The sequence below is a fragment of the Triticum urartu genome, chromosome 3A (genome assembly GCF_056163025.1).
Source record: "Triticum urartu cultivar PI428250 chromosome 3A, HENAU_Tu73, whole genome shotgun sequence".
Taxonomy (NCBI): Eukaryota; Viridiplantae; Streptophyta; class Magnoliopsida; order Poales; family Poaceae; genus Triticum; species Triticum urartu.
Window position 1 is genome coordinate 667,745,206 of NC_141875.1, and position 26,810 is coordinate 667,772,015.

Sequence of the window (26,810 nt, forward strand, 5' to 3'; positions counted from 1 at the left end):
GATAATATTAATGCTGAACAGATTATATAGTTTTGAGCATATATTGATTGTGGGGGCTATTGATATAGTAATGCTTTACTAGATCAATGAACGCATGATGTTATGTCTTGTACCGCTTTCTTTATATTATCACAAAACTTTGAGATTATCATGAAGTATTCACTTCATTCAAAAACACAAGTTGATGATATGGCATTGGAAAAGTAGATCTAAACATCAGCAGGCAAGCGGAAGATAGAAATACAAGTATTTATAGTATTAAAGCACTTGCACTTATACACAAGATATAAATTCATGTATATCTGACATTTTGATGCCGCTTATTTGTAGTATTGAAGCACTTGCACTTACATGCGAGATAGAATTACATTTATATCTGACATTTTGATATCATGTATTTGTTGTATTAAAATGCTTACATTTGTACAGGGGATAGAAATATCAACGTGTCCAACATTTGGATACCATGTATTTCCAGTATTAAAGCACTTTCATTTATACATGAGACACAAATACATGTATATATGACATTTTGATATCACATATTGCAGTATTAAAGCACTTGAATTTATAGGCAAGATAGAAATATATGTATATCCAACATTTTGTTATCACATATTTGAAGTACTAAAGCACCAGCATTTATGAGACATGAATACTATTATATCTACAATTTGGATTCCACATCGGTTCATCTGGAACATTCAATGGAAGCTCAAATGAACATCTCTATAAATAGCGTAGATCGGTTAACATCAATCCCATCAAAGCACAAGCAAAGAAAAGTTTAATCGTCTTGGCCATGGAGTTCAACAGAGAACAATTTCTTGTTGCCTTTGCTCTGGGTTTGCTCCTCGTGTGCCACGGTAAGTTCATAAAGTTCAGATACTACCGTAAGATCATATCTTAACTCCAATTTATACATATACATACATATCGTAAGCTCATGGGTTACACATTCTTAATAAAATTGTATATGTGTGTGCATTTGGCAAATCGATCATAGTGGCATCATGCAAGTATATATATTAATTAAAGTTCTGGGTGTTAAACTCTCTGGTGCAGGTGCGGAGGATTTTCAACAGCTTTTACCCTCCATGAACAAGGATTACGACCATGGATGCGTGCACGGGAACGAATGCATGAAGAGTTGCCAAAAGGGGGGCTTCAACCCCGGATATTGCGTACTCTTCAAATGTGTTTGCGTCAATAAGGGTATGTGTGCACCAGTGCCACAAAACAATGCACCGGAGTTGCACCATCTGGAAGGCCATCGCAGGCAAAAGTCATGTTCGCAAGAAAAGTCTACATGGGCAATTGATTCGGTGGATATTTTTCACGACTCTATAAAAATGTTAAGTGTTCAAGCAACTAAGCATGAATAATTGATTGCATGAAAATATGCCGAATTGAAGTACCGAAAGAAATGACAAGAAAGATAACTCTTCACAAATTGGGAGAAAACAAGCCCAACAAACTCATGCATAGGATCCAACAATAAACATTGTAGCATCTTGAGTTACAGAATGTTTAAAAATTATTTTCTAAAAAAACAAGGCCAAAAAATTGTTTGTTTTATTTTGTTAAGAAAATCATAAATTAAGTTTTCATACATTTGGAGAATTTAATTTGAATTAATGTTAACCTAAATTAAATGTTTTAATTTTGTACATTTCTTTTAGTTGGGCTTTACCTTTCTCATTTTTGACATATTAAAGTATGCTGCCCAGAATTTTCTTTGGATTTTTTGAACTTCATTTGATTTATATTTCATTCTTTATTCACTGTCTAAATTTATGTAAAAAAAGAAATCCATTTCTATTTTCTTCTCTCTTCCCTGGGCGCAACACACATTTTTTGTCTCCTTCCAAACCAAATGGGCCTAGCCCAATCTGCATCTCTCTTCCCTACCAAATGGGTGAAGCCCATATCTCTCTGTCTCTCTCTCCCCTACCTTTTCTCTTTCCTGGGTCACAGCCAAACCACCCCCCCCCCTCTATATTTTTCTTACTGTCCCTTCATAATCGAAGACTTAGATTGATTGTTGCTTGGTTTAAGTATATCATTAATTGTGTATTGGTCCCACCAATTTGGAAGGGGCATTACGTGCATGAGATTGTCTATTGTGGTAGAAAATTGAATTTGAGCCGTTGGATTTGGTGTCATACAAGGGAAGAAAAATAGACTTTTATTATATAACTAAATTAGAAGGGTTGGGCGCACTTTGCTGTGCCATTGGTGTTGTTAGGTGTTACAAAAATTACTCACTCCGTTTCAAAAAATAAGGTGTGTAACTGTTTTTGAAAAGTCCAACATTTTAAGTTTGATCAAATTTGTACAGAACTATACGAAAATCCATAATATCAAATTGGTATGATTAGATTCATCTTGAAATGAATTTCCATACTTTTTTGTTCAATGTTGTGGATGTCAATGTTATTTATATGAACTTGGTCAAAGTTAACGAATTTTTTGACTTTCCAAAAATCTAATGCCAGTTATATTCTGGAACTGATGGAATTTTTAGTTTGGTGGGTGGGGGAGATGACAGAGTGTATTTTATTTTTATTCATAATGTTGTGATATTTGATGGGCCTTTCGTGGTATGGTTTTGTGTTATCCGCTAACCAACGTATATTTATCTGAGGGTGGTTGCATGTATTATATTAGTGCTACAGTATTACATGGTGACGCTTCTTTTTTTAGGTGGTGAGAGAGGCGTGGGATTAATATGTTTTTATGGGCCAGTTGCTGCTGATTGATTTAAAAAGTCATTGTCCAGGGTCAAAATCGTAAACCAAATTCAAAATTGCCTCAATTGAATGAAAGAGCTTCAAACTTAGGAAACATAGGGAATTAAAAGAATTGAATGGGAGAGCTCCTCGAGAAATTGTTTACCTGGTCAAACTCGGGTGACCCAATTCTAAATTGAAGACCTGTTGAGAACTTAAAAATTAGGAAGCATAGTGTATGGTGTAAAAGAACTGGATGGGACACTTTGAGAAATTGTTGACCCAGTCAAAATCGGGTGACTCAATTTCAATTGGGCACATCAATTGAATGTGGGATCTTTAAAACTAGGGAGCATAGTGTTATAGATGATGGATTAGATCATAGGGCGGTAGTTGTCCGGTGTACACTAAATTTGGTGCCTTTAGAATAATTGCAACTGGCACTTTTTATAAGTAGTATAAATGTGGATGCTCCACGTTCCCACTTACATCAAGGAAACCTAGAGCTATGATGGAAACCATCCTTTTACCTCCTTTAATTGCTACACTTCTGTTTCGGTAGACCCCCCTTAAACACATCGATGGCTCAGATTATCCCATACCCCTTCATAATTAAGGGTAAGATTGTCCTTTTTAAAAGTACGTCGTGAGACTTCGTATACAAATTGCACGGGCCGGCCCATTAAGCCACGTCCAATATAAGGAACGTAAAAATATTAAGGAAAAAGGATACCTGACGAATTGAACTCAAGACCACACAATTAGAGCCCTACGCTGCTAGCCAGTTCCACACACAGCCACTTGTATTATTTTGTAGTGCGAAATATATAAGACACAACAGTGTTCACATATAAGAAATATTTTCTGAAAAAAAGTTTGAAACTCTAATTGAAAAAATGTGATCAATTTTGAAATGTCGAATATTTATTGAATTTATGAACGGAATTTGACCTAATATTTTTTGAAATTTGAACAAAATTTCAAAACATGAATAATTTCCAAACAACTTTCGAAACATAAACAATTTTTAAAATTTGTTGTTTTACTTTTTCATTATTGTTTGTCCTGTTTTCCTTCTATTTTTTATCTTTACTTAATTTTATTTTCTTTATTAAAATCAATGAACTATTTCTAAATCATGAACCTTTTCTAGAATTCGTGAACTTTTCAAATTTGTGAATATTTCTTAAATTTACAAACTTTGTTTTCAAATCCATGAACTTTTTTGCAAGGAGTGGGCATTCCCATGGTAGGCATCCATGTCATATTTGAACGATTTCTGACAAAGTATGCAAGTTGCGACACGTCTGGCCATTTATCGGCCCTTTTTATCGAGAAATCTCCAGAAAATACAAAAATTGTCGAAAACAAAAACAACTTGGTATGGGGCCTTTAATTGGTCATATAAGAGCATCCAATTGCCATAATTATTTGTTGGACCTGCCTACATGTTTAATTGTGTTAAGCTAGTATGAAGCTTGATAAAAGAAACATGTACTAACACCTACCACCGGTCATTTTTTTGTTCATTGTTTTTGATATAGCTTACCGCTCATGCCAAGTGGTCAGCTACCACCGGTCACTGTAGCATGAGAAAGAAATTCTTCATTATCCTGTAGTGAATGCATGGCCTTCGAAAGTAAAATATAACAGAGTACTAGTAGTTTAGCTCCGTTGTGTATATATCTGTAACACAGCCCCAACATGCTCGCAGTTGTGGTGCTATAAAACTCCTACGCGTGCGGCAGTCACGGGACAAGCACTACTTGGTCCATCGCGCAGCGGCCGCACGGGATGGAAGGCGTGTTGCGTCCCTAATTTGATTTTTTCAAAAAAGAAAACTAAACTGACAAGATGCCCAATAATAAGAGCAGTAAAAAAAGTAACTAGACACAGCAAGTGGATTGTCTTAGTTGGTTATGGTGGTGAATGAAAACTAAGAGGTTGGTGGATCGAATCCTACCTCTCACAACAATTTTTGAAGGTTAAAAGAAGTAGAAGAATAATGGGCCAGGCCCAGGACGGAGGTGTGTGAGGGACGGCCGATCTGCTATGTACCTCTTGTACGTATCACATATCGTATAAACACGCGAGTGCAGCCCCGCCCGCTGAGCCCATCCCCGCGTGTGCGTCGCTGAGTCATCATCGAGACGTACCCCCTCAACGCAGCCTCCTTCGCCGGCGTAGCTGCCCAACGCGTCCTCCCTCACGGCCCGCATCATGAGAGGAGATGGACAAATAGGGAGTGAGAAAGTGGACCTTCATGACCATGGGGCCGAAGCCCAACAGGCTACTGGAGGCGGCGGCGATTTCAATCTGCCTGGATGCGGCAGGCGGCGGCCCGGTCCGGCCGTTCCGTGGAAGTGGGGCGCGGATGAAGCAGAACACGTGGGCATGAATACTAATGTGGCAAATCCGTCGATAATGAAATATTCAAAGATACACTTGACTGGATCCGTTTGTTTTATATTGAATTGTTTCTTCTGTATGCGCAGGATGCATATGTTATTAATTGTTTAGTCGTATATCATGTTAATATTGTGGATACGGAAGTATCGATTTGTTGTCACCAGCAATTTGACTCAAGATAAAAAAAAGTGTAGAAATAGCAGACTGCCTGCAACTCATAATCTGTATGCTACACAACAATCGGTCATCAACATTTTTATTGAAGATAAAACATGCCTACGTAGTTGTGCATTCATACAAGCTGCTATATTCCTTCCCTTAGACACTAGCAGGTTCTTAACTTTTTTTATGTCAGAAATACGATGTTCGCTTGATGGATGGCTATGCATAGCATATCACTTTTGAGTTACAACACCTTTCTAATTTTTTTATATACTGTTAGGACCATTATACTTAGGGCCGCTGTTCACCGGGGTTTCACTCGCCGGCTTCCCTATGATGTTAAAACTTCATAATTAATTAGAAAAGGTATATTTTTGGTTCTTGAACTCTTTCAAAAGTATAGAAATGGGCCCTCGACCTCTCTAACCGGATTAGTTAGTCTCTCGTACCACTTTAGGTGATCGCGCGGCAAGCGTGATAAGCAACAACCAAAGCCAAACAGCCCATGTCAGTTTTTTCTAAACACGGCCCACGTAAGACGTAACACTAGTGTCCCCAGCTTGTCCAGGCGCGGCGAGCTCGGGTTTGGTGACACATCAGATCATATGCAGCGGGGGAGCAACGCGCCGCGTGCGTGTGTATTCTCGGCGAATCGGATCAGCTGTATTTCGCTTGATCTCCAACGGGCGGAATCAATACGTACGTGCACATATACGTGCGTGTCTCGCCGACGGCCAGAATCAGTCCAGCAGCTAGTCTTCTGTTTGCTCATATACGTGCGATGTCTGCTTGTGCGTACCCTTCGGCTTCCTCTTTGCACTTCGTGTTTCGTCGGAAAGCACTCGACTGAAGCATCACGTGGATCGTCCATCTCGTGCGAAAGAACTCGGTGAGTCGGGACCTGCGCCAACACGTGCTCTCACATGAGCGTCCTTGCATGCTGGGTCGATGATGCCGCGCTCGAACAGACTCTGGGACTGCTTGAATTATGACTATCTTTATCATATATTATCATATGATTTTTGCCACATTTGATACACTTGTCTTAGTTGAATGCTTAAATTGTTAGCCATACTTTGGCTTGCCTAAAGAAATTTTGCTATACTTTTTGTGTCTAGGACATATGGGGTTCACTGCTTATAAAAAAAAATCCTTGCACTAGATGTGGCTAGAACCAAATACCTATCTAATTTGATCAAATTTGCCTAAAGTTAGGCGTGGCAAAGTGTGGCAAGGTGTGGCTGGAAACCAAACAACCCCTCTGAGCTCGCGCCATGGCCGCACGTTGTTAGAATAAATCTGAGGTATACTGTCGATCATTCGAGGACCAAGCAATCACACAAGCACGATACCAAGATTTGTTAACGAGGTTCACCGATATAGCTACATCCTCGGGGCCTGACTACGAGCGCTCCTCCCCATGACACCGTCACAATACCGCACCCCGGCCGCACGGGCACCGGCACATGCCGCCGGCTCCCCCGCGTGTCTGTGCTATTATGTTGGCATAGGTTACATCATGTGTCTATCTTCGATATACATGAGAGACCTAGGATACAAGTGTCCTATTGGAACACAACTCCTACCATGTCTTCACATAATCCAAAACCAAGTCCAACTGTAACCTAACGTGTACAATAATATTCGACACAACTCTAACAAACTCTACCTTGACGAATATTCATCACCACCTTGAATTCATCTATGCGTCGAACCTCCATGTACATTGAACTTGAGATACGCCATGAGCACCGCTGCTACTCCCAGACTCTATATGACTCCACCTGCAACTGTAGTCCCTTCTTGTCTTCTTCACGGTCAACACTCGAGCAAAATTAAGTTCCTCGTTACTTTACTTTGTGTTCCTAACTTCTGGAGGATCCGTTCAACGCCATCACACATCGACCACTATCTGCGTGAAAATAAACAGACTCACATATTGGACGCCACATATAAGAGTTATGAACTCAATGTCGTCGCTCTTTCTTGACTGCTTGTCTAAAACTTAAAGGAATTTCACTGTCGTCCTATGTCATCCCGAGTCAAATTCACAGTTGTCTCACCCTTTTACCGGATAGTCGCTGACATGCCCCATAGCTATAGCACTCTGCCTCCTTCTGTACTTGTCATCCGCACTTTGCCATGTGCACTGAACACCACAGAATATACGACCATGTAATCTCTCACCTTTTGACAATTTCAGACTTTCCACCACTTTCTCAGATTCTCCACGGTCAATTCTTGTCCATCAACTAGCACCGATAGACCCAGTCACCAACTTGAATTCGGTACTCGTCAACACTGCTTCAGCACCCCTGCACACTTTGTCTGACCACATGTCTGACCACCAGTGCCCTGGCCTGTCACTGTGTCCCATGCTTACCGCACGCCTCGTCGCTATCATCGCGTCAAGCCTCTGCTGTCCTGGTCGAGTCTCCCGGGTAGCTAGCCCACACTGTCTCAACCCCCACTGCAGAGAACCACCGATCATCACCGACCGATGCCGAGTATCACGTCTCCATCAGGACCACTGGGTCCCAGTGATGGGGAACGTAGTAATTTCAAAATTTGTCCTACGCACACACATGATCATGGTGATGCATAGCAACGAGAGGGGAGAGTGTGTCCACGTACCCTCGTAGACCGAAAGCGGAAGCGTTAGTACAACACGGTTGATGTAGTCGTACATATTCACGATCCGACCGATCCAAGTACCGAACGCATGTCACCTCCGAGTTCTGCACACGTTCAACTCGATGACGTTCCGCGAGCTCCGATCAAGCAAAGCTTCACAGGAGAGTTTCGTTAGCACGACAGCGTGGTGACGGTGATGATGATGCTACCGACGCAGGGCTTCGCCTAAGCACTGCTACGATATGATCGAGGTGGATTATGGTGGAGGGAGGCACCGCACACGGCTAAGAGATCAATGATCAATTATTGTGTTTAGAGGTGCCCCCTGCCCCCGTATATAGAGGAGCAAGGGGGAGGCCGACCGACCCTGTAAGGCGCGCCAGGAGGAGGAGTCCTCCTCCTAGTAGGAGTAGGACTCCCCTTTCCTACTCCTACTAGGAGGAGGAAAGGAAGGGGGAAGGAAAGAAGGAAGGAGAGGGAGAAAAAGGAGGAAAGGGGGGCTGGCCCCCTAGTCCAATTCGGTTTGGGCTAGGGGGGCGCGCGCCCTGCCTCCTCTCTTTCACCACTTGGCCCATTGAGGTCCAATACTTCTTCCCGCATTCCCGTAACTCTCCGGTACTCCGAAAAATACCCTAATCACTCAGAACCTTTTCGATGTCCGAATATAGTCGTACAATATACCGATCTTTACGTCTCGACCATTTCGAGACTCCTCGTCATGTCCCCGATCTCATTCAGGACTCCGAACTACCTTTGGTACATCAAATAACATAAACTCATAATATCGATCGTCACCGAACGTTAAGCGTGCGGACCCTACGGATTCGAGAACTATGTAGACATGACCGAGACACATCTCCGGTCAGTAACCAATAGCGGAACCTGGATGCTCATATTGGTACCTACATATTCTATGAAGATCTTTATCGGTCAAACCGCATAACAATATATGTTGTTCCCTTTGTCATCGGTATGTTACTTGGCCAAGATTCGATCATCGGTATCTCAATACCTAGCTCAATCTCGTTACCGGCAAGTCTTTTTGCTCGTTCCTTAATGCATCATCTCGGAACTAACTCATTAGTTGCATTGCTTTCAAGGCTTATAGTGATGTGCATTACTGAGAGGGCCCAGAGATACCTCTCCGACAATCGGAGTGACAAATCCTAATCTTGATCTATGCCAACTCAACAAGCACCATCAGAGACACGTGTAGAGCACCTTTATAATCACCGAGTTACGTTGTGACGTTTGGTAGCACACAAAGTGTTCCTCCGGTACTCGGGAGTTGCATAATCTCATAGTCATAGGAACATGTATAAGTCATGAAGAAAGCAATAGCAACAAACTAAACGATCATCATGCTAAGCTAACGGATGGGTCAAGTCAATCACATCATTCTCTAATGATTTGATCCCGTTAATCAAATGACAACTCATGTCTATGGTTAGGAAACATAACCATCATTGATTCAACGAGCTAGTCAAGTAGAGGCATACTAGTGACACTTTGTTTGTCTATGTATTCACACATGTACTAAATTTCCGGTTAATACAATTCTAGCATGAATAATAAACATTTATCATGATATAAGGAAATATAAATAACAACTTTATTATTGCCTCTAGGGCATATTTCCTTCAGTCTTCCACTTGCACTAGAGTCAATAATCTAGTTCACATCGTCATGTGATTTAACATCAATAGTTCACATCTTTATGTGATTAGTTCACATCTCCATATGACTAACACCCAAAGAGTTTACTAGAGTCAATAATCTAGTTCACATCGCTATGTGATTAACACCCAAAGAGTGATCATGTTTTTCTTGTGAGAAATTTAGTCAGCGGGTCTTCCACATTAAGAGCCGTATGTATTTTGCAAATTTTCTATGTCTACAATGCTTTGCACAGAGCTATTCTAGCTAATTGCTCCCACTTTTAATGTGTATCTAGATCGAGACTTTGAGTCATCTAGATCGGCGTCAAAAGCTTGCATCGACGTAACTTTTTACGACGAACTCTTTTCTCACCTCCATAACCGAGAAATATTTCCTTAGCCCTCTAAGGATATTTTGACCGCTGTCCAGTGATCTACTCCTAGATCACTATTGTACTCCCTTGCCAGAATCATGCTAAGGTATACAATAGGACTGTTAAACAACATAGCATACTTTATAGAACCAATGACTGAGGCATAGGGAATGAATTTTCGTTCTCTTTCTATTTTCTGCTGTGGTCGGGTTTTGATTCTTTACTCAACTTCACACCTTGCAACACAGGCAAGAACTCTTTCTCTGACTGTTCCATTTTGAACTACTTCAAAATCTTGTCAAGATATGTAATCATTGAAAATATATCAAGCGTCTTGATCTATCTCTATAGATCTTGATGCTCAATATGTAAGCAGCTTCATCGAGGTCTTCCTTTGAATAACTCTTTTCAAACACTCCTTTATGCTTTCCAGAAATTTCTACATTATTTCCGATCAACAATATGTCATTCACATATACTTATTAGAAATGTTGTAGTGCTCCCACTCACTTTCTTGTAAATACAGGCTTCACCGTAAGTCTGTATAAAACCATATGCTTTGATCAACTCATCAAAGCATATATTCCAACTCCGAGATGCTTGCACCAGTACATAGATAGATCGCTGGAGCTTGCACATTTTGTTAGCACCTTTAGGATCGACCAAACCTTCTGGTTGCATCATATACAACTCTTTTTTAAGAAATCCATTAAGGAATGTAGTTTTGACATCCATTTACCAGATTTCATAAAATGTGGCAATTTGCTAACATGATTTGGACAGACTTAAGCATCGCTACGAGTGAGAAGATCTCATCGTAATCAACATCTTGAACTTGTCGAAAACCTTTTGCGACAATTCAAGCTTTGTAGATAGTAACACTATTATTAGTGTTCGTCTTCATCTTGTAAATCTATTTATTCTCAATGACTAACCGATCATCGGGCAAGTCAATCAAAGTCCATACTTTGTTCTCATACATGGATCACATCTCAGATTTCATGGCCTCAAGCCATTTCGCGGAATATGGGCTCATCATCGCTTCCTCATAGTTCGTAGGTTCGTCATGGTCTAGTAACATGACTTCCAGAAAGGTTTACCGTACCACTCTGGTGCGGACCATACTCTGGTTGTCCTACGAAGTTCGGTAGTAACTTGATCTGAAGTTTCATGATCATCATCATTAGCTTCCTCACTAATTGGTGTAGAGATCACTAGAACTAATTTCTGTGATGAACTACTTTCCAATTCGGGAAAAGGTATAATTACCTCATCAAGTTCTAATTCCTCCCACTCACTTCTTTCGAGAGAAACTTCTTCTCTAGGAAGGATCCACTCTTTAGCAATAAAGATATTGCCTTTCGGATATGTGATAGAAGGTGTACCCAACAGTTTCTTTTGGGTATCCTATGAAGACGCACTTTTCTGATTTAGGTTTGTGCTTATCAGGCTGAAACTTTTTCACATAAGCATCACAACCCTAAACTTTAAGAAACGACAGCTTAGGTTTCTTGCTAAACCACAGTTCATATGGTGTCGTCTCAACGGATTTAGATGGTTCCCCTTTTAACATGAATGTAGCTGTCTCTAATGCATAATCCTAAAAACAATAGTGGTAATTCGATAAGGGACACCATAGATTGCACTATATCCAATAAAGTACGGTTATGATGTTCGGACACACCATTATGCTGTGGTGTTCCAGGTGGCACGAATTTGTGAAACTATTCTACATTGTTTTAATTGAAGACCAAACTCGCAACTCAAATATTCGTCTCCACGATTAGATTGTAGAAATTTTATTTTCTTGTCACGATGATTTTCCACTTCACTTTGAAATTCTTTGAACTTTTCAAATGTTTCAGACTTATGTTTCATCAAGTAGATATACCCATATCTTCTCAAATCATCTGTGAAGATCAGAAAATAATGATACCCGCCGCGAGCCTCAACACTCATCGGACCGCATACATCAGTATGTATTATTTCCAACAAGTTTGTTGCTCGCTCCATTGTTCCGGAGAACGGAGTCTTAGTCATCTTGCCCATGAGGCATGGTTCGCAAGCATCAACTGATTCATAATCAAGTGATTCCAAAAGCCCATCAGCATGGGGTTTCTTCATGCGCTTTACACCAATATGACCCAAACGGCAGTGCCACAAATAAGTTGCACTATTATTATTAACTTTGCATTTTTTGGTTTCAATATTATGAATATGTGTATCACTACGATCGAGATCCAACAAACCAATTTCATTGGGTGTATAACCATAGAAGGTTTTATTCATGTAAACAGAACAACAATTATTCTCTAACTTAAATGAATAATAGTATTGCAATAAACATGATCAAATCATATTCATGCTCAACGCAAACATCAAATAACATTTATTTAGGTTCAACACTAATCCCGAAAGTATAGGGAGTGTGCGATGATGATCATATCATTCTTGGAACCACTTCCAACACACATCGTCACTTCACCCTTTAACTAGTCTCTGTTCATTCTGCAACTCTCGTTTCAAGTTACTACTCTTAGCAACTGAACTAGTATCAAATACCGAGGGGTTGCTATAAACACTAGTAAAGTACACATCAATAACATGTATATCAAATATACCTTTGTTCATTTTGCCATCCTTCTTATCCGCCAAGTATCTAGGGGTAGTTCTGCTTCCAGTGACCAGTCCCTTTGCAGTAGAAGTACTTAGTCTCAGGCTTACACTACAACACGGTAGATAGTACAAGGCGTTAAAAAATGCCTTGGAAATCTCACAAAACGCCTTCAAAGAACTGTGGTGGCACTTCTAAAAAATGCTAACGTTAATCGCGAAGGGAAGACCTTTCTCAGCGTTTCTCGAGAATGCCTCCGATGGTCACATCTCTTGAGGCGATTTCAAAAATGCCTCCAAAGCTCTTTCTCGACGTTTCTCAAGAATGCCTCCGAAGCTGGACTGAGAAAATTATACAGTAAAAAACCCACACACACGATTATGCTTATGCGGACCCTCTTCTCTTTACGTGTTGTGGTGCCAGGGGCCACGATTATAGCTGGGTCCCATCGTCTTTGTTTTAATGTCTGTCGCAACTCGCAAGACCCTGCCTACTCTATCTCTAACGTACACGAACCAATTTACCTATTTAGAAGAATTCACAAGGCTTATCGCATGGCCCCCCTTTTAAACAGGCTACACTTCATCTTGCTAAGCAGTATGGGACAAAAGAATGACTACTTTGCTACAGAACGGCTAACGCAGATATAAAAGAAAAAAATCCCAGTTCGCTGAGAAAATTTCTAGCAACCGCGACTCGAACTGGCGACCTCGGGGCTAGCAGTAGCAAGTCAAGCCACCAGATCGATGGTAGCTAGTTGATTTAGATAGGAGGCGGCTTTATATAATGTTGTACGCTGTGAGGTGAAGTGGAAGGCTATATATTGAATATTTAACAAATGGTAGGTTCTCTTTGTAACCGTGATTGCAAGGCGTTTCATCTGCAGAATGCCTTCAAATCGTGCTGGCATTTTCCAATAAGCCTCCTATGCTTTCATGTTATACGGCGTTTTCTGAAAACGCCTCCATTTATATTAAGGCGATTTTAGAATGCCTTCAACTAAGCATTATCTGAGGCATTCTTTGTAAGTGCCTTGGAAAGTAAGAGTTTTGAAGGCACTTTTCCAGAACGCCTCCAAGAAAGTCAATCCAAGGCATTTCAAAAAATGCCTTGTAGAAAACGCCCTTAATGCTCAGTCGTGTTGTAGTGTTAGGTCTAGACTTGGGCTTCTTCACTTGAGCAACAACTTGCTTGCCGTTTTTTTAAAGTTCCCCTTTCTTTCCTTTACCCTTTTCTTGAACTAGTGATCTTGTCAACCATCAACACTTGATGTTTTTCTTGATTTCTACCTTCGTCGATTTCAGCATCACGAAGAGCTTGGGAATCGTTTTCGTTATCCCTTGCATATTATAGTTCATCACGAAGTTCTAGTAACTTGGCGATAGTGACTAAAGAACTCTGTCAATCACTATATTATCTGAAAGATTAACTCCTACTTGATTCAAGTGATTGTAGTACTCAGATATTCTGAGCACATGCTCACTAGCTGAGCTATTCTCCTCCATCTTGTAGGCAAATTACTGTCAGAGGTCTCATACCTCTTGACACGGGCATGAGTATGAAATACCAATTTCAACTCTCAGAACATCTTATATGTTCCGTGGTGTTCAAAACGTTTTTGAAGTCCCGGTTCTAAGCCATAAAGCATGGTGCGCTAAACTATTAATTAGTCATCATACCAAGCTTTGTCAAACGTTCACAACGTGTGCATCTGCTCTTGCAATAGGTCTGTCACCTAGCGATGCATCAAGGACATAATTCTTCTGTGCAGCAATGAGGATAATCCTCAGATCACGGATCCAATCCGCATTGTTGCTACTAACATCTCTCAACTTTATTTTCTCTAGGAACATATCAAAAATAAATGGGGAGCTACATCGCAAGCTATTGATCTACAACATAGATATGCAAATACTATCAGGACTAAGTTCATGATAAATTAAAGTTCAATTAATCATATTACTTAAGAACTCCCACTTAGACAGACATCCCTCTAATCATCTAAGTGATCACGTGATCCAAATCAACTAAACCATGAGCGATCATCACGTGAAATGGAGTAGTTTTTAATCTTGAACATCACTATGTTGATCATATATACTATATGATTCACGCTCGACCTTTCGGTCTCAGTGTTCCGAGGCCATATCTGCATATGCTAGGCTCGTCAGGTTTAACCCGAGTATTCTGCATGTGCAAAACTGTCTTACACCCGTTGTAGATAAACTTGAGCTTATCACACCCGATCATCACGTGGTGTCTCGGCACGACGAACGTTGGCAGTGGTGCATACTCAGGGAGAACACTTTTACCTTGAAATTTAGTGAGAGATCATCTTATAATGCTACCGTCAAACAAAGCAGAATAAGATGCATAAAGGATAAACATCACATGCAATCAAAATATGTGACATGATATGGCCATGAACATCTTGCGCCTTTGATCTCCATCTTCAAAGTACCGTCATGATCTTTATCATCACCGGCATGACACCATGATCTCCATCATCTTGATCTCTATCAATGTGTCATCACATGGTCGTCTCACCAACTATTGCTCTTGCAACTATTGCTATCGCATAGCGATAAAGTAAAGCAATTATTTGGCGCTTGCATCTTATGCAATAAAGAGACAACCATAAGACTTCTGCCAGTTGCCGATAACTTCAACAAAACATGATCATCTCATACAACAACTTATATCTCATCACGTCTTGGCCATATCACATCACAACAAGCCCTGCAAAAACAAGTTAGACGTTCTCTACTTTGTTGTTGCAAGTTTTACGTGGCTGCTACGGGCTCAGCAAGAACCGTTCTTACCTACGCATCAAAACCACAACGATAGTTCGTCAAGTTAGTGCTGTTTTAACCTTCTCAAGGACCGGGCGTAGGCACACTCGGCTCAACTAAAGTTGGAGAAATTGACACCCGTCAGCCACCTGTGTGCAAAGCACGTCGGTAGAATCAGTCTCGCATAAGCGTACGCGTAATGTGGGTCCGGGCCGCTTCATCCAACTATACCGCCGAATCAAAGTATGACATGCTGGTAAGCAGTATGAATTGTATCGCACACAACTCACTTGTGTTCTACTCGTGCATATAACATCTACGCATAAACCTGGCTCGGATGCCACTGATGGGGAACGTAGTAATTTTAAAAAATTTCCTACGCACACACAGGATCATGGTGATGCATAGCAACGAGAGGGGAGAGTGTGTCCACGTACCCTCATAGACCGAAAGCGGAAGCGTTAGTACAACGCGGTTGATGTAGTCGTACGTCGTCACGATCCGACCGATCCAAGTACCGAACGCACGGCACCTCCGAGTTCTACACACGTTCAACTCGATGACGTCCCGCGAGCTCCGATCAAGCAAAGATTCACAGGAGAGTTTCGTCATCATGACGGCATGGTGACGGTGATGATGATGCTAGCAGCGCAGGGCTTCGCCTAAGTACCGCTAATATATGATCGAGGTGGATTATGGTGGAGGGGGGCACCGCACACGGCTAAGAGATCAATGATCAATTGTTGTGTTTAGAGGTGCCCCCTGCCCCCGTATATAAAGGAGCAAGGGGGAGGCTGGCCGGCCCTGTAAGGCGCGCCAGGAGGAGGAGTCCTCCTAGTAGGAGTAGGACTCCCCTTTCCTACTCCTAGGAAGTGGGAAGGGAAGAAGAAAGGAGAGGGAGGAAAAGGAGGAAAGGGGGGCCGCCCCCCTAGTCCAATTCGGTTTGGGCTAGGGGGGCCACGCGCCCTGCCTCCTCTCTTCCACCACTTGGCCCATTGAGGCCCAATACTTCTTTCCGTCTTCCCGCAACTCTCCGGTACTCCGAAAAATACCCGAATCACTCGGAACCTTTCCGATGTCCGAATATAGTCGTCCAATATATCGATCTTTATGTCTCGACCATTTCGAGACTCCTCGTCATGTCCCCGATCTCATCCGGGACTCCGAACTACCTTCGGTACATCAAATCACATAAACTCATAATACCGATTGTCACCGAATGTTAAGCGTGTGGACCCTACGGGTTCGAGAACTATGTAGACGTGACCGAGACACGTCTTCGGTCAATAACCAATAGCGGAACCTGGATGCTCATATTGGTTCCTACATATTCTACGAAGATTTTTATCGGTCAAACCGCATAACAACATACATTGTTCCCTTTGTCATCGGTATGTTACTTGCCCGAGATTCGATCGTCCGTATCTCAATACCTAGCTCAATCTCGTTACCGGCAAGTCTCTTTACTCGTTAAGTAATGCATCATCTCGCAACTAACTCATTAATTGCATTGCTTGCAAGTCTTATAGTGATGTGCATTACGGAGAGGGCCCAGAGATACCTCTCCGACAATCAAAGTGACAATAATCCTAATCTTGATATATGCCAACTCAACAAGCACCATCGAAGACACCTATATAGCACCTTTATAATCACCCAGTTACGTTGTGACGTTTGGTAGCACACAAAATGTTCCTCCGGTTCTCAGGAGTTGCATAATCTCATAGTCATAGGAACATGTATAAGTCATGAAGAAAGCAATAGCAACAAACTAAACGATCATCATGCTAAGCTAACGGATGGGTCAAGTCAATCACATCATTCTCTAATGATGTGATCATGTTAATCAAATGACAACTCATGTCTATGGTTAGGAAACATAACCATCATTGATTCAACGAGCTAGTCAAGTTGAGTCATACTAGTGACACTTTGTTTGTCTATGTATTCACACATGTACTAAGTTTCCGGTTAATACAATTCTAGCATGAATACTAAACATTTATCAAGATATAAGGAAATATAAATAACAACTTTATTATTGCCTCTAGGGCATATTTCCTTCACCCAGTCCGATCCACGTGTCTCTCGCTATCCCGCTGAAATAGGCTTCAATTCTCCGACATCTTACACCGTAGCCCCTCCATCAGCACAGAGTGAAGTAGTCCATCAAACTCTAGCTCCACATTCAACATGACTCCATGTAGCTGCGCCTTGCTGCCCCGCGCCCTGTCGACCTCAAGCTCTCATGTGTACACCGCCTTGAATCAACTCTGCGCCATAGTCTTGTCGAAGCCGCACAAGCCCTCAGGCTTGCACCACGTGTTTCGACGCCCCAGAAGTCGGCCACCATAAGCATCACGCTCCTATGTCGTCGTCGCTGAAATCACCGTCGTCTTCTTCTTTGACAAACATCCCTGACGATCCATCAGACTATCCAGTCCGACACAGCCGAAATTACCCGACTACAACCATGCTCCACCATGCGTCATGACCAGCCCCGCACATCTCAATGCATTGCTCGATGCCCTGTGTTTGCATGATCCTGTCACGACGCGCTCCAGATTCCTCCCGAACCTTATACGCACGTCTTTCGTCCTTTGTCGTACACACTCCGAGCACTTCCCGCAAACATGACCCATCAGAAAAAATCTCCATGCAAACTTGACCCCACGGATACTTTCTGCATAATTTTTCTTGTTGTCGTTTGCTAGTAACTCATGTGTACGCGTAGACCTCTAATCCAGAACTTGTCCCTTTTCATGGCAGCCTTCTGTATCCCCTTAGCATAATAGGACCCAAAAAAACCTTTCTTGATTCCACGCCAATGCTCCTTAGACATCATGCATGCACGTCAGGACTTCGTTCCTTTCCTTTTTTAATAACAAATCTCCAGCTCAGCAGTCAACGTAGCACCGATCCAATCCTGCTGCAGCATTGCCTGCATACGCCCGTGCCTGAGTCGCACCAGGCCTTTGCCTAGCACCCCCGAGCACCCGCGAGGCAGCAGCTCTGCCTCGTACTCAGCCCGATCGGCCTCCAGCAGCACACCAGCCCGGCTGGGCCTTGTCTCCCTTCTGGGCCCACCCTCCTGGGCCGCAACAGGCCTCCACGCTTTGGAGCACACACGCTTGGTCCTCTGCAACCAGCGTCCTTCGGTCGATCCGACCGACCTGCTGTCTACCTGCCCGGTGCGACGCGCCGTCGCCGCTTCGGATGGATCGAATCGATCTATACGCCACTTCCGCTGCCGCCGCTTGCATGCGATCTGCTCGATTCCAATTGCTTCTCGATCGTACCGCTCTTCGACTTCGACTTCGACTCTACTGTTTCCCGTCACCTTGACAACTCCGATAATCATCGTGACAACATCCACGACCCGATCTTCAGCACCTTGGTGACTATAGTCAATACGTCCACGAACTCTGCGGCACCCTCTAGATCAACAATCCGCAGCATCCTCGTAACCTTGTTCATGATACCACTTGTTAGAATAAATTCAAGGCATACAGTCGATCATCCGAGAACCAAGCAATCACACAAGCACGATAACGAGATTTGTTAACGAGGTTCACCGATATGGCTACATCCTCGGAGCCTGACTACGGGCTCTCCTCCCCATGACACCGTCACAATACCGCACCCCGGCCGCCCAGGCACCGACACACGCCGCCGGCTCCCCCGCGTGCCTGTGTTATTATGTTGGTATAGATTACATCGTGTGTCTACCTTTGATATATATGAGAGGCCTAGAATACAAGTGTCCTATTGAAACACAACTCCTACCCTGTCTTCACACAGTCCAAAACCAAGTCCAACTGTAACCTAACTTGTACAATAATATTCGACACAACTCTAACACACGTACGTACGCTCGCTCGCAGGAGCACGCACCAGCCTTGCCGGTGCACCCACTGCTGCTGTCTCCCTCTGCCAATGTGCGTCTGTGTTGTACGTGTGCATCCGTGCTGTGTGACTATGTGTGCTACGTGCATTTGTGTGTCTGCGTGCATCACCGGAGATCCTCGCCGTGCCGCAGCTCACCGGCCGCCTGCTCCCTGTACTTGCACCGTCGCAAGCTCCATGTCTACCTCCTTCTCATGTTGTTTGGTGTGCGCCAACTGCTGGACAAAATACCTAGCTGAGTTAAAAATGGAAAAGAAGAAGATTGTCACGTGGACAACGATGGTTAAAAACCATGCCAAGTCGCAAAAAACTACTTTTGTTGAGTCAAGGGACTAAAGTAATCTGGTTTTAGAAATTGAAGGACTAAGATTTACCCGGTTTTGGAGTTGAGAGACCATTTCTATACTTTCGAGAGAGTTCACGGACCAAAAACCAAAAGTATACTTATCCCTAATTATATTACCAGCTACAACTGAATATGATTTCTGCCTTATGCTCAATCATTCCCTTAGAAAATTTAATTGGTATATGAGTTATGCCTTATGCTAAATCATTCCCTTAGGAAATTATTTTTCCTACATGGCATAGCCACATCTCACCCTTTTCTGTACTACTCCTACCAATCCATTTCATTACTTCGTTTCAAAATGTTTCGAAGATAGAGATACAACACATCCGCGGTCAAACACGAGATAGAAATGCATGTATTTGCAGTATTAAAGCGCATGCATTTATATACGAGATATAAATACATGTTATATATATCTTACATTCTAATATCAAATATTTGCAGTATTAGAGCACTTGCATTTATACACGAGATACAAATACATGTATATCTGGCATTTTGATATCATGTATTTGTAGTGTTAAAGCACTTGCATTTATAAGATACCAGTATATCCAACACTTTGATATCATGTATTTGCAGTATTAAAGAACTTGCATTTATACACAAGATAGAAATACATGTATATCTGACATTTTGATATCACGTATTTGCAGTATTACATCACTTGCATTTATACATGAGATAAAAATACATGTATATCCAACACTTTGATATCACGTATTTGTAGTATTAAAGCACTTGCATTTATACAAGAGATAGAAATACATGTATATTTGACAGTTGTAGTCCCACATCGACCCATCTTGGACAGTCAATGCAAGATCAAACGAACATCTATATAAAGAGCAAGCACATCGGTTACCATCAATCCCATCAAAGCACTAATAAAGAAAAGATTAATCGTCTTGGCTATGGCGTTCAATAGAGCACAACTGTTGCTTGTTGCCTTCACTCTGGGTTTGCTCCTCATGTCCCACAGTAAGTTCAAATACTATCATAAGCTCAGCTAAAAAAGAAATACTATCGTAAGCTCATCTCACTAGCTCCAATCTATACATATCATAAGCTCATGGCTACACAATTATATGAAGTTTCTATCAGTGTATACATTTGGCCCATCGACCATGGGGGTATCATGCAATTACGTTTAGTAATACATTTTTGGGTGTTAAATTCTGTATGCAGGTGCAGAGGCTTACCATGGGTTTTGTCACTCCATTAGCAAGACTTACAAAAAAATATGCACTGACAAGGAGGACTGCTCGAAGGCGTGCATACGCGAGAACTTCTATGATGGCTTCTGCTCCGACATTGAGATTGACCATCACGTGTGCGTCTGCCGCACAGAGTGCATGAATGCACTGCCGCCACAATATAACATACCAGAGTTGGCGCCATCCAAAGGGCCATCAGAAGCAAAAGTCATGCCCACAAGAAAAGTCTCCATAGGCATGTACAATTGATTGTGTGGTTAATTTTCATGTTTCAGTAGGAATGTTCAGTTTGTAAGATGAATCACTGAAGAGTAATAATAAGAAGGAAAAACATCTTCAATTTAAGTCGTTGCTTAAGTGAATTATGGTCAGTTTTTATAATCTCCTTTGTTGTCATGTTTTGAAGTCATTATTACTTTGGTCATCTCTACATCTGCTACAAACACAAGCTAGTACTCAATCCAACAATAAACACCAACATGAAAGCCTTTAGGAACCAGACTCAAATCAACGAAACTATCAAACTGAAATTGTGTTGTCAGTCCAACTATTCGTTGATTCTCACAATTCAATAGTATAGATAGTTTGAACAAGGTGGGTGATTGATTTGTAAAAGTAGATCTCGATTTTGGCCATCCACAACGAGGATGCCTTGTGGGGTGGGGGTGGGGTGGGATAGTGGGGGTGAGAGTGAACTTAACTATCGTATCATTAGGGGATGTTTGATTGAGTGTAACTTTCTGTCGGGACCCGGGGTCTATGTACATAGATCTAGCATGTAACAAATCATATAAGCAACACGAGACCTCACACACCATTCAGAACTGCTGCCACCTTACCTTGGTCGGACCGTTTGCCTCTTTTGTCTTGAGCTTATATGAATATGTCGCTAGAAAATACATGACAAAGATCCCAGTTCGACATGATTAGTTGTAAACCAGGACAGGCTGAATCATAAAGAGGCTGAAGCAGTGCCACTGCAGAAAACTTGTTGCTCGAACACTGTGTTCGTGAGCCATAGAGAACTACAAGGGCTCATCGAAGCACAACGATACATTACTCTATAAGAAAATGTGCCAACGAGTGTACAACTAGGTGTCGAACTCCACACATACCGTGCATTTCAATAATCATACGCACATTATGCATGTGATGTGTTGGTACAACATGGTATGACAACATAACTCTACGACTCAAAAGTATTTATTCAAGGCTCCGAAGAACCATACATAACAGAGTATTACAAGCAGGGGTCACATGATCCAACACTCAAGCATTCAAGCAACAAGGGCAGCAAAATATGTCTAAGTACAGACAAGTCTAACAAATGGCTTAAGAAGCCTTGAACTAAACAAACAACCCTAACAAGGGCAGCTTTTATTAACCATAGTTGAAATTTTAGTGTGTTCCTTTATCCTAACAGGGAAAGATGGTTTCTCAATATAAGCAGAAGGAACAACTGGATCAACATTGTAAAGTATAGTTTCTTCTTTAACTCGTACCGGTTTTTTAATTTCTTCTTTAATAGGTGGGTGATATTTAAACCACTTCTCTTTAGGGAGATAAATATGAGTAGCAAATGATTCACAAAAGGAGGCTACTATCTCAGAGTCAAGTCCATATTTAATGCTAAACTTTTGGAAAGCATCGGTATCCATGAAAGATTTAACACAATCATACTTAAGTTTAATACCTGACTCTTTACCTTCATCGAGTTCCCAATCTTCAGAGTTGCGTTTAATTCTTTTCAAAATATCCCACCGGAATTCAATAGTCTTATTCATAAAAGAACCAATACAAGAGGTATCGAGTATGGTTTGATCATTACGAGAAAGCCGAGCATAAAAGTTCTGAATAATAATTTCTCTTGGGAGCTTATGATTGGGGCATGAATGTAACATTGACTTAAGCCTCCCCCAAGCTAGAGCGATTCTTTCTCCTTCATTAGGCCAAAAATTATATATATAATTACAATTTCAAACGATTCCAATTTCAAGATCCAATACCATCGCATAGCCTATACCATGCCAATGCTTTTCCCTTCAAAGATAAAGGGAAAACCTTCTTCATAACTTCATCTTCGGGTAAACATGCAACCTTGAACCATCCACAAATTTGTTCTACATATATCAAGTGCATATCAGGATGTTCGGTTCCATCTCCTGCATAAGGATTAGCTAGCTGTTGTTCTATAATACCCGAAGGAATTTCATATTCAATATTTTCAGTAGGTGCAGTAGGTTGAGGGGTAGCTAATAGTGGTTCTGGTCGAGGTGAAGATACCCCGAACAAACCCCTGAAAGGATTATTTTCCATCGTAACAAGTAACAATAAATTCCAGCACACTATATAAATGTTTCCTTACCAAATTCCACTTACCAAAGGCGCTTCACTCCCTGGCAACGACGCCAAAAAATAGAATTGATGACCCACAAGTATAGGGGATCAATTGTAGCTCTTTTCGATAAGTAAGAGTGTCAAACCCAACGAGGAGCAGAAGGAAATGACAAGTGGTTTTTAGTAAGGTAGCGTCTGCAAGTGCTGAAATTGTAAGTAGCAGAGTAGTTTGATAGCAAGATAATTTGTAATGAGCAAGTAATGATAGTAGCAATAAAAGTGCAGCAAGGTAGCCCAATCCTTTTGAGGCAAAGGACATGTGAAAACGGTTTCTTATGATAAGCAAAGCATTCTTGAGGGTACATGGGAATTTCATCTAGTCACTTTCACCATGTTGGTTCGATTTGTGTTCGCTACTTTGATAATTTGATGTGTGGGTGGACCGGTGCTTAGGTGTTGTTCTTACTTGAACAAACCTCCTACTTATGATTAACCCTCCCACAAGTATCTGCCACTACGAGAAAAGTATTAAGAATAAATTCTAACCATAGCATTAAACTTTTGGATCCAATCGGTCCCTTACGGAATAACGCATAAACTGGGATTTAAACTTCTCTAACTCTCACAACACATCATCTAATTGCTACTCCGCAATGCATTCCCTTAGGCCCAAATATGGTGAAGTGTCATGTAGTCGACGTTCACATGACACCACTAAGGGAATCACAACATACACACTATCAAAATATCGAACACATATCAAGTTCACATGATTACTTGCAACATGATTTCTCCCGTGAACTCAAGAACAAAAGTAACTACTCACAATGATAATCATGCTAAAGATCAGAGGGGTATTAAATAGCCTATTAGATCTGAACATATAATCTTCCACCAAATAAACCATATAGTAATCAACTACAAGATGTAATCAACACTACTAGTCACCCACAAGCACCAATCTGTAGTTCCGGTAACAAGATTGAACACAAAAGATGAACTAGGGTTTGAGGAGATGGCGTTGTTGAAGATGTTGATGGAGATTACCCTCCCCAAGATGGGAGAGTTGTTGGTGATGATGACGACGACGACGATGATTTCCCCCTCCGGGAGGGAAGTTCCCCCGACGTAATCGCTCCGCCAGAGGACAAAAGTTCTCCTGCCTCAAGACGGCGGCGCTCCGTCCCGAAAGTCCTCTCCTTATTTTTTTCTAAATCAAAATGACTTATATACCAAAAGATGGGCACCGGAGGTGGGCCTGGGTGAGCACAACCCACCAGGGCGCGCATGGGCTCCCTGGCGCACCCAGGTGGGTTGTGCCCACCTGGTGGGCCCCCTCTGGTAGTTATTTGTTTCAATATTCTTCATATATTTGATAAAAAAATCTCCGTAAAGTTTCAGCTTGTTTGGAGTTATGGAGAATAGGTGGCCTGACGTAGCTTTTCCAGGTCCAGATTTCCAGCTGCCGGAATTCTCCCTCTATGCGTAAACCTTGCATATTATGAGAGAAAAGGCATTAGAATTACTCCCAAAAACATTATTATGGATAAAAATATCATAAACAACAGTAAGAAAACATGATGCAAAATGGACGTTTCAACAAGATCTATCTATGTAGAGATAGACCCCATCGTTTTATCCTTAGTATCAACGATGTAAAAAACATGCAGAAAATGGCAACTAGCACTTGGCACTATGTCAATAGGTTAGTACCAAAAAATGATATAAAATGACTATAAAATGATTATAAAACATCCAGATTGATAATATAACATCATGGAACAATAAAAAATTATAGATATGTTGGAGACGTATCAGGGCTGAAGCCGACGACTAGCAATCTTTCAGAATTAAAACGACCACATAGTAGGAAAAATAACTCTAGATAAAGGCATAAAATATATTACAAGCTTTGGTCCACAAAGTGAAGTTATAACAGCCCTGATACATCTACTCAAAAATAACATCCTCTGAGCATTGGCCCTCTACTATTCGGGCACCCGCCAGGATGTGTTCGAAGTATCTCTCCGGCTTGCAGTGGTCCTTGCCTTCGGGTGGGCCCCGCGGTCACCACATCGGTGGCCTTCATCTTTGCCAAATGCATCTTGACGCGGGCAAAAGCCATCCAAGCTCCCTCTATGCACGCTGGGCACTCCACATTATCTACCCGAGGCAGCGCGTCGAAAAGCCGCCTCACCAAACCGAAGTAGCCGGACTATTAAATCCTTCACGGCCAAACCGACCACCCTATGCAGTTCATCAGCTGCTTCATCTGGTCATTAAAAGGCGTCGGATGCTCAAGCGCAAGAAACTCTGACCAGAACAGCTTCTCGGTCAAGTTCCCCTCCTGGGCTCGGAAGAACTGTGTGGCATCGGCAACACTCCTCGGCAAATCCACATACACATCTAGAGAACTCCATGTTGGGGAACGTAGTAATTTCAAAATTTTCCTACGCACACGCAAGATCATGGTGATGCATAGCAATGAGAGGGGAGAGTGTTGTCTACGTACCCTCATAGACCGACAACGGAAGTGTTGACACAACGTAGAGGAAGTAGTCGTACGTCTTCCCGATCCGACCGATCCAAGCACCGAACGTACGGCACCTCCGAGTTCTAGCACACGTTCAGCTCGATGACGATCCCCGGACTCCGATCTAGCAAAGTGTCGGGGAAGAGTTCCGTCAGCACGACGACGTGGTGACGATCTTGATGTTCAACTGTCGCAGGGCTTCGCCTAAGCACCACTACAATATTATCGAGGATTATGGTGGAAGGGGGCACCGCACACGGCTAAGAAAACGATCACGTGGATCAACTTGTGTGTCTAGGGGTGCCCCCTGCCCCCGTATATAAAGGAGCAGGGGGAGGAGGCCGAACGGCCCTATTGGCGCGCCAAGGAGGAGTCCTCCTCCTAGTAGGAGTAGGACTCCTACTAGGAGGGGGAAGGAAGTGGGGAGGGAGAAGGAAAGGGGGGCGCCCCCCCCCCTCTCCTAGTCCAATTCGGACCAGGGGGGAGGAGGCGCGCGGCCCACCCTGGCAGCCCCTCTCTCTCCACTAAGGCGCATATGGCCCATTACTTCTCCCGGGGGGTTCCGGTAACCCTCCGGCTCTCCGGTTTTCTTCGAAATCACCTGGAACACTTCCGGTGTCCGAATATAGCCGTCCAATATATCAATCTTTATGTCTCGACCATTTCGAGACTCCTCGTCATGTCCATGATCACATCCGGGACTCCAAACTAACTTCGGTACATCAAAACTCACAAACTCATAATATAACTGTCATTGAAACCTTAAGCGTGCGGACCCTACGGGTTCGAGAACAATGTAGACATGACCGAGACATGTCTCCGGTCAATAAACAATAGCGGAACCTGGATGCTCATATTGGCTCCCACATATTCTACGAAGATCTTTATCGGTCAGACCGCATAACAACATATGTTGTTCCCTTTGTCATCGGTATGTTACTTGCCCGAGATTCGATCGTCGGTATCTCAATACCTAGTTCAATCTCGTTACCGACAAGTCTCTTTACTCGTTTCGTAATTCATCATCTCGCAACTAACTTATTAGTTGCAATGCTTGCAAGGCTTATGTGATGTGCATTACCGAGAGGGCCCA

At 42.3% G+C, this 26,810-nt stretch overlaps 1 protein-coding gene and 1 long non-coding RNA gene across 2 annotated transcripts; both read left to right on the plus strand.

The window, feature by feature from the left end:
* Positions 1 to 769: 769 nt before the first annotated feature.
* LOC147981286 (uncharacterized) lies at positions 770 to 1,400 on the plus strand. Its single transcript, XR_015599887.1, has 2 exons — positions 770 to 866; positions 1,066 to 1,400. It is a non-coding gene; the product is annotated as an uncharacterized LOC147981286 (long non-coding RNA).
* A 19,058-nt stretch (positions 1,401 to 20,458) lies between these two features.
* LOC125549067 (flower-specific defensin-like) lies at positions 20,459 to 21,192 on the plus strand. The gene is made up of 2 exons (XM_048712559.2): positions 20,459 to 20,611; positions 20,819 to 21,192. Exons 1-2 carry the CDS (start codon positions 20,545 to 20,547, stop codon positions 21,094 to 21,096), a joined length of 345 nt encoding a protein of 114 aa, XP_048568516.1. The 5' UTR covers positions 20,459 to 20,544; the 3' UTR covers positions 21,097 to 21,192.
* Positions 21,193 to 26,810: the final 5,618 nt, after the last annotated feature.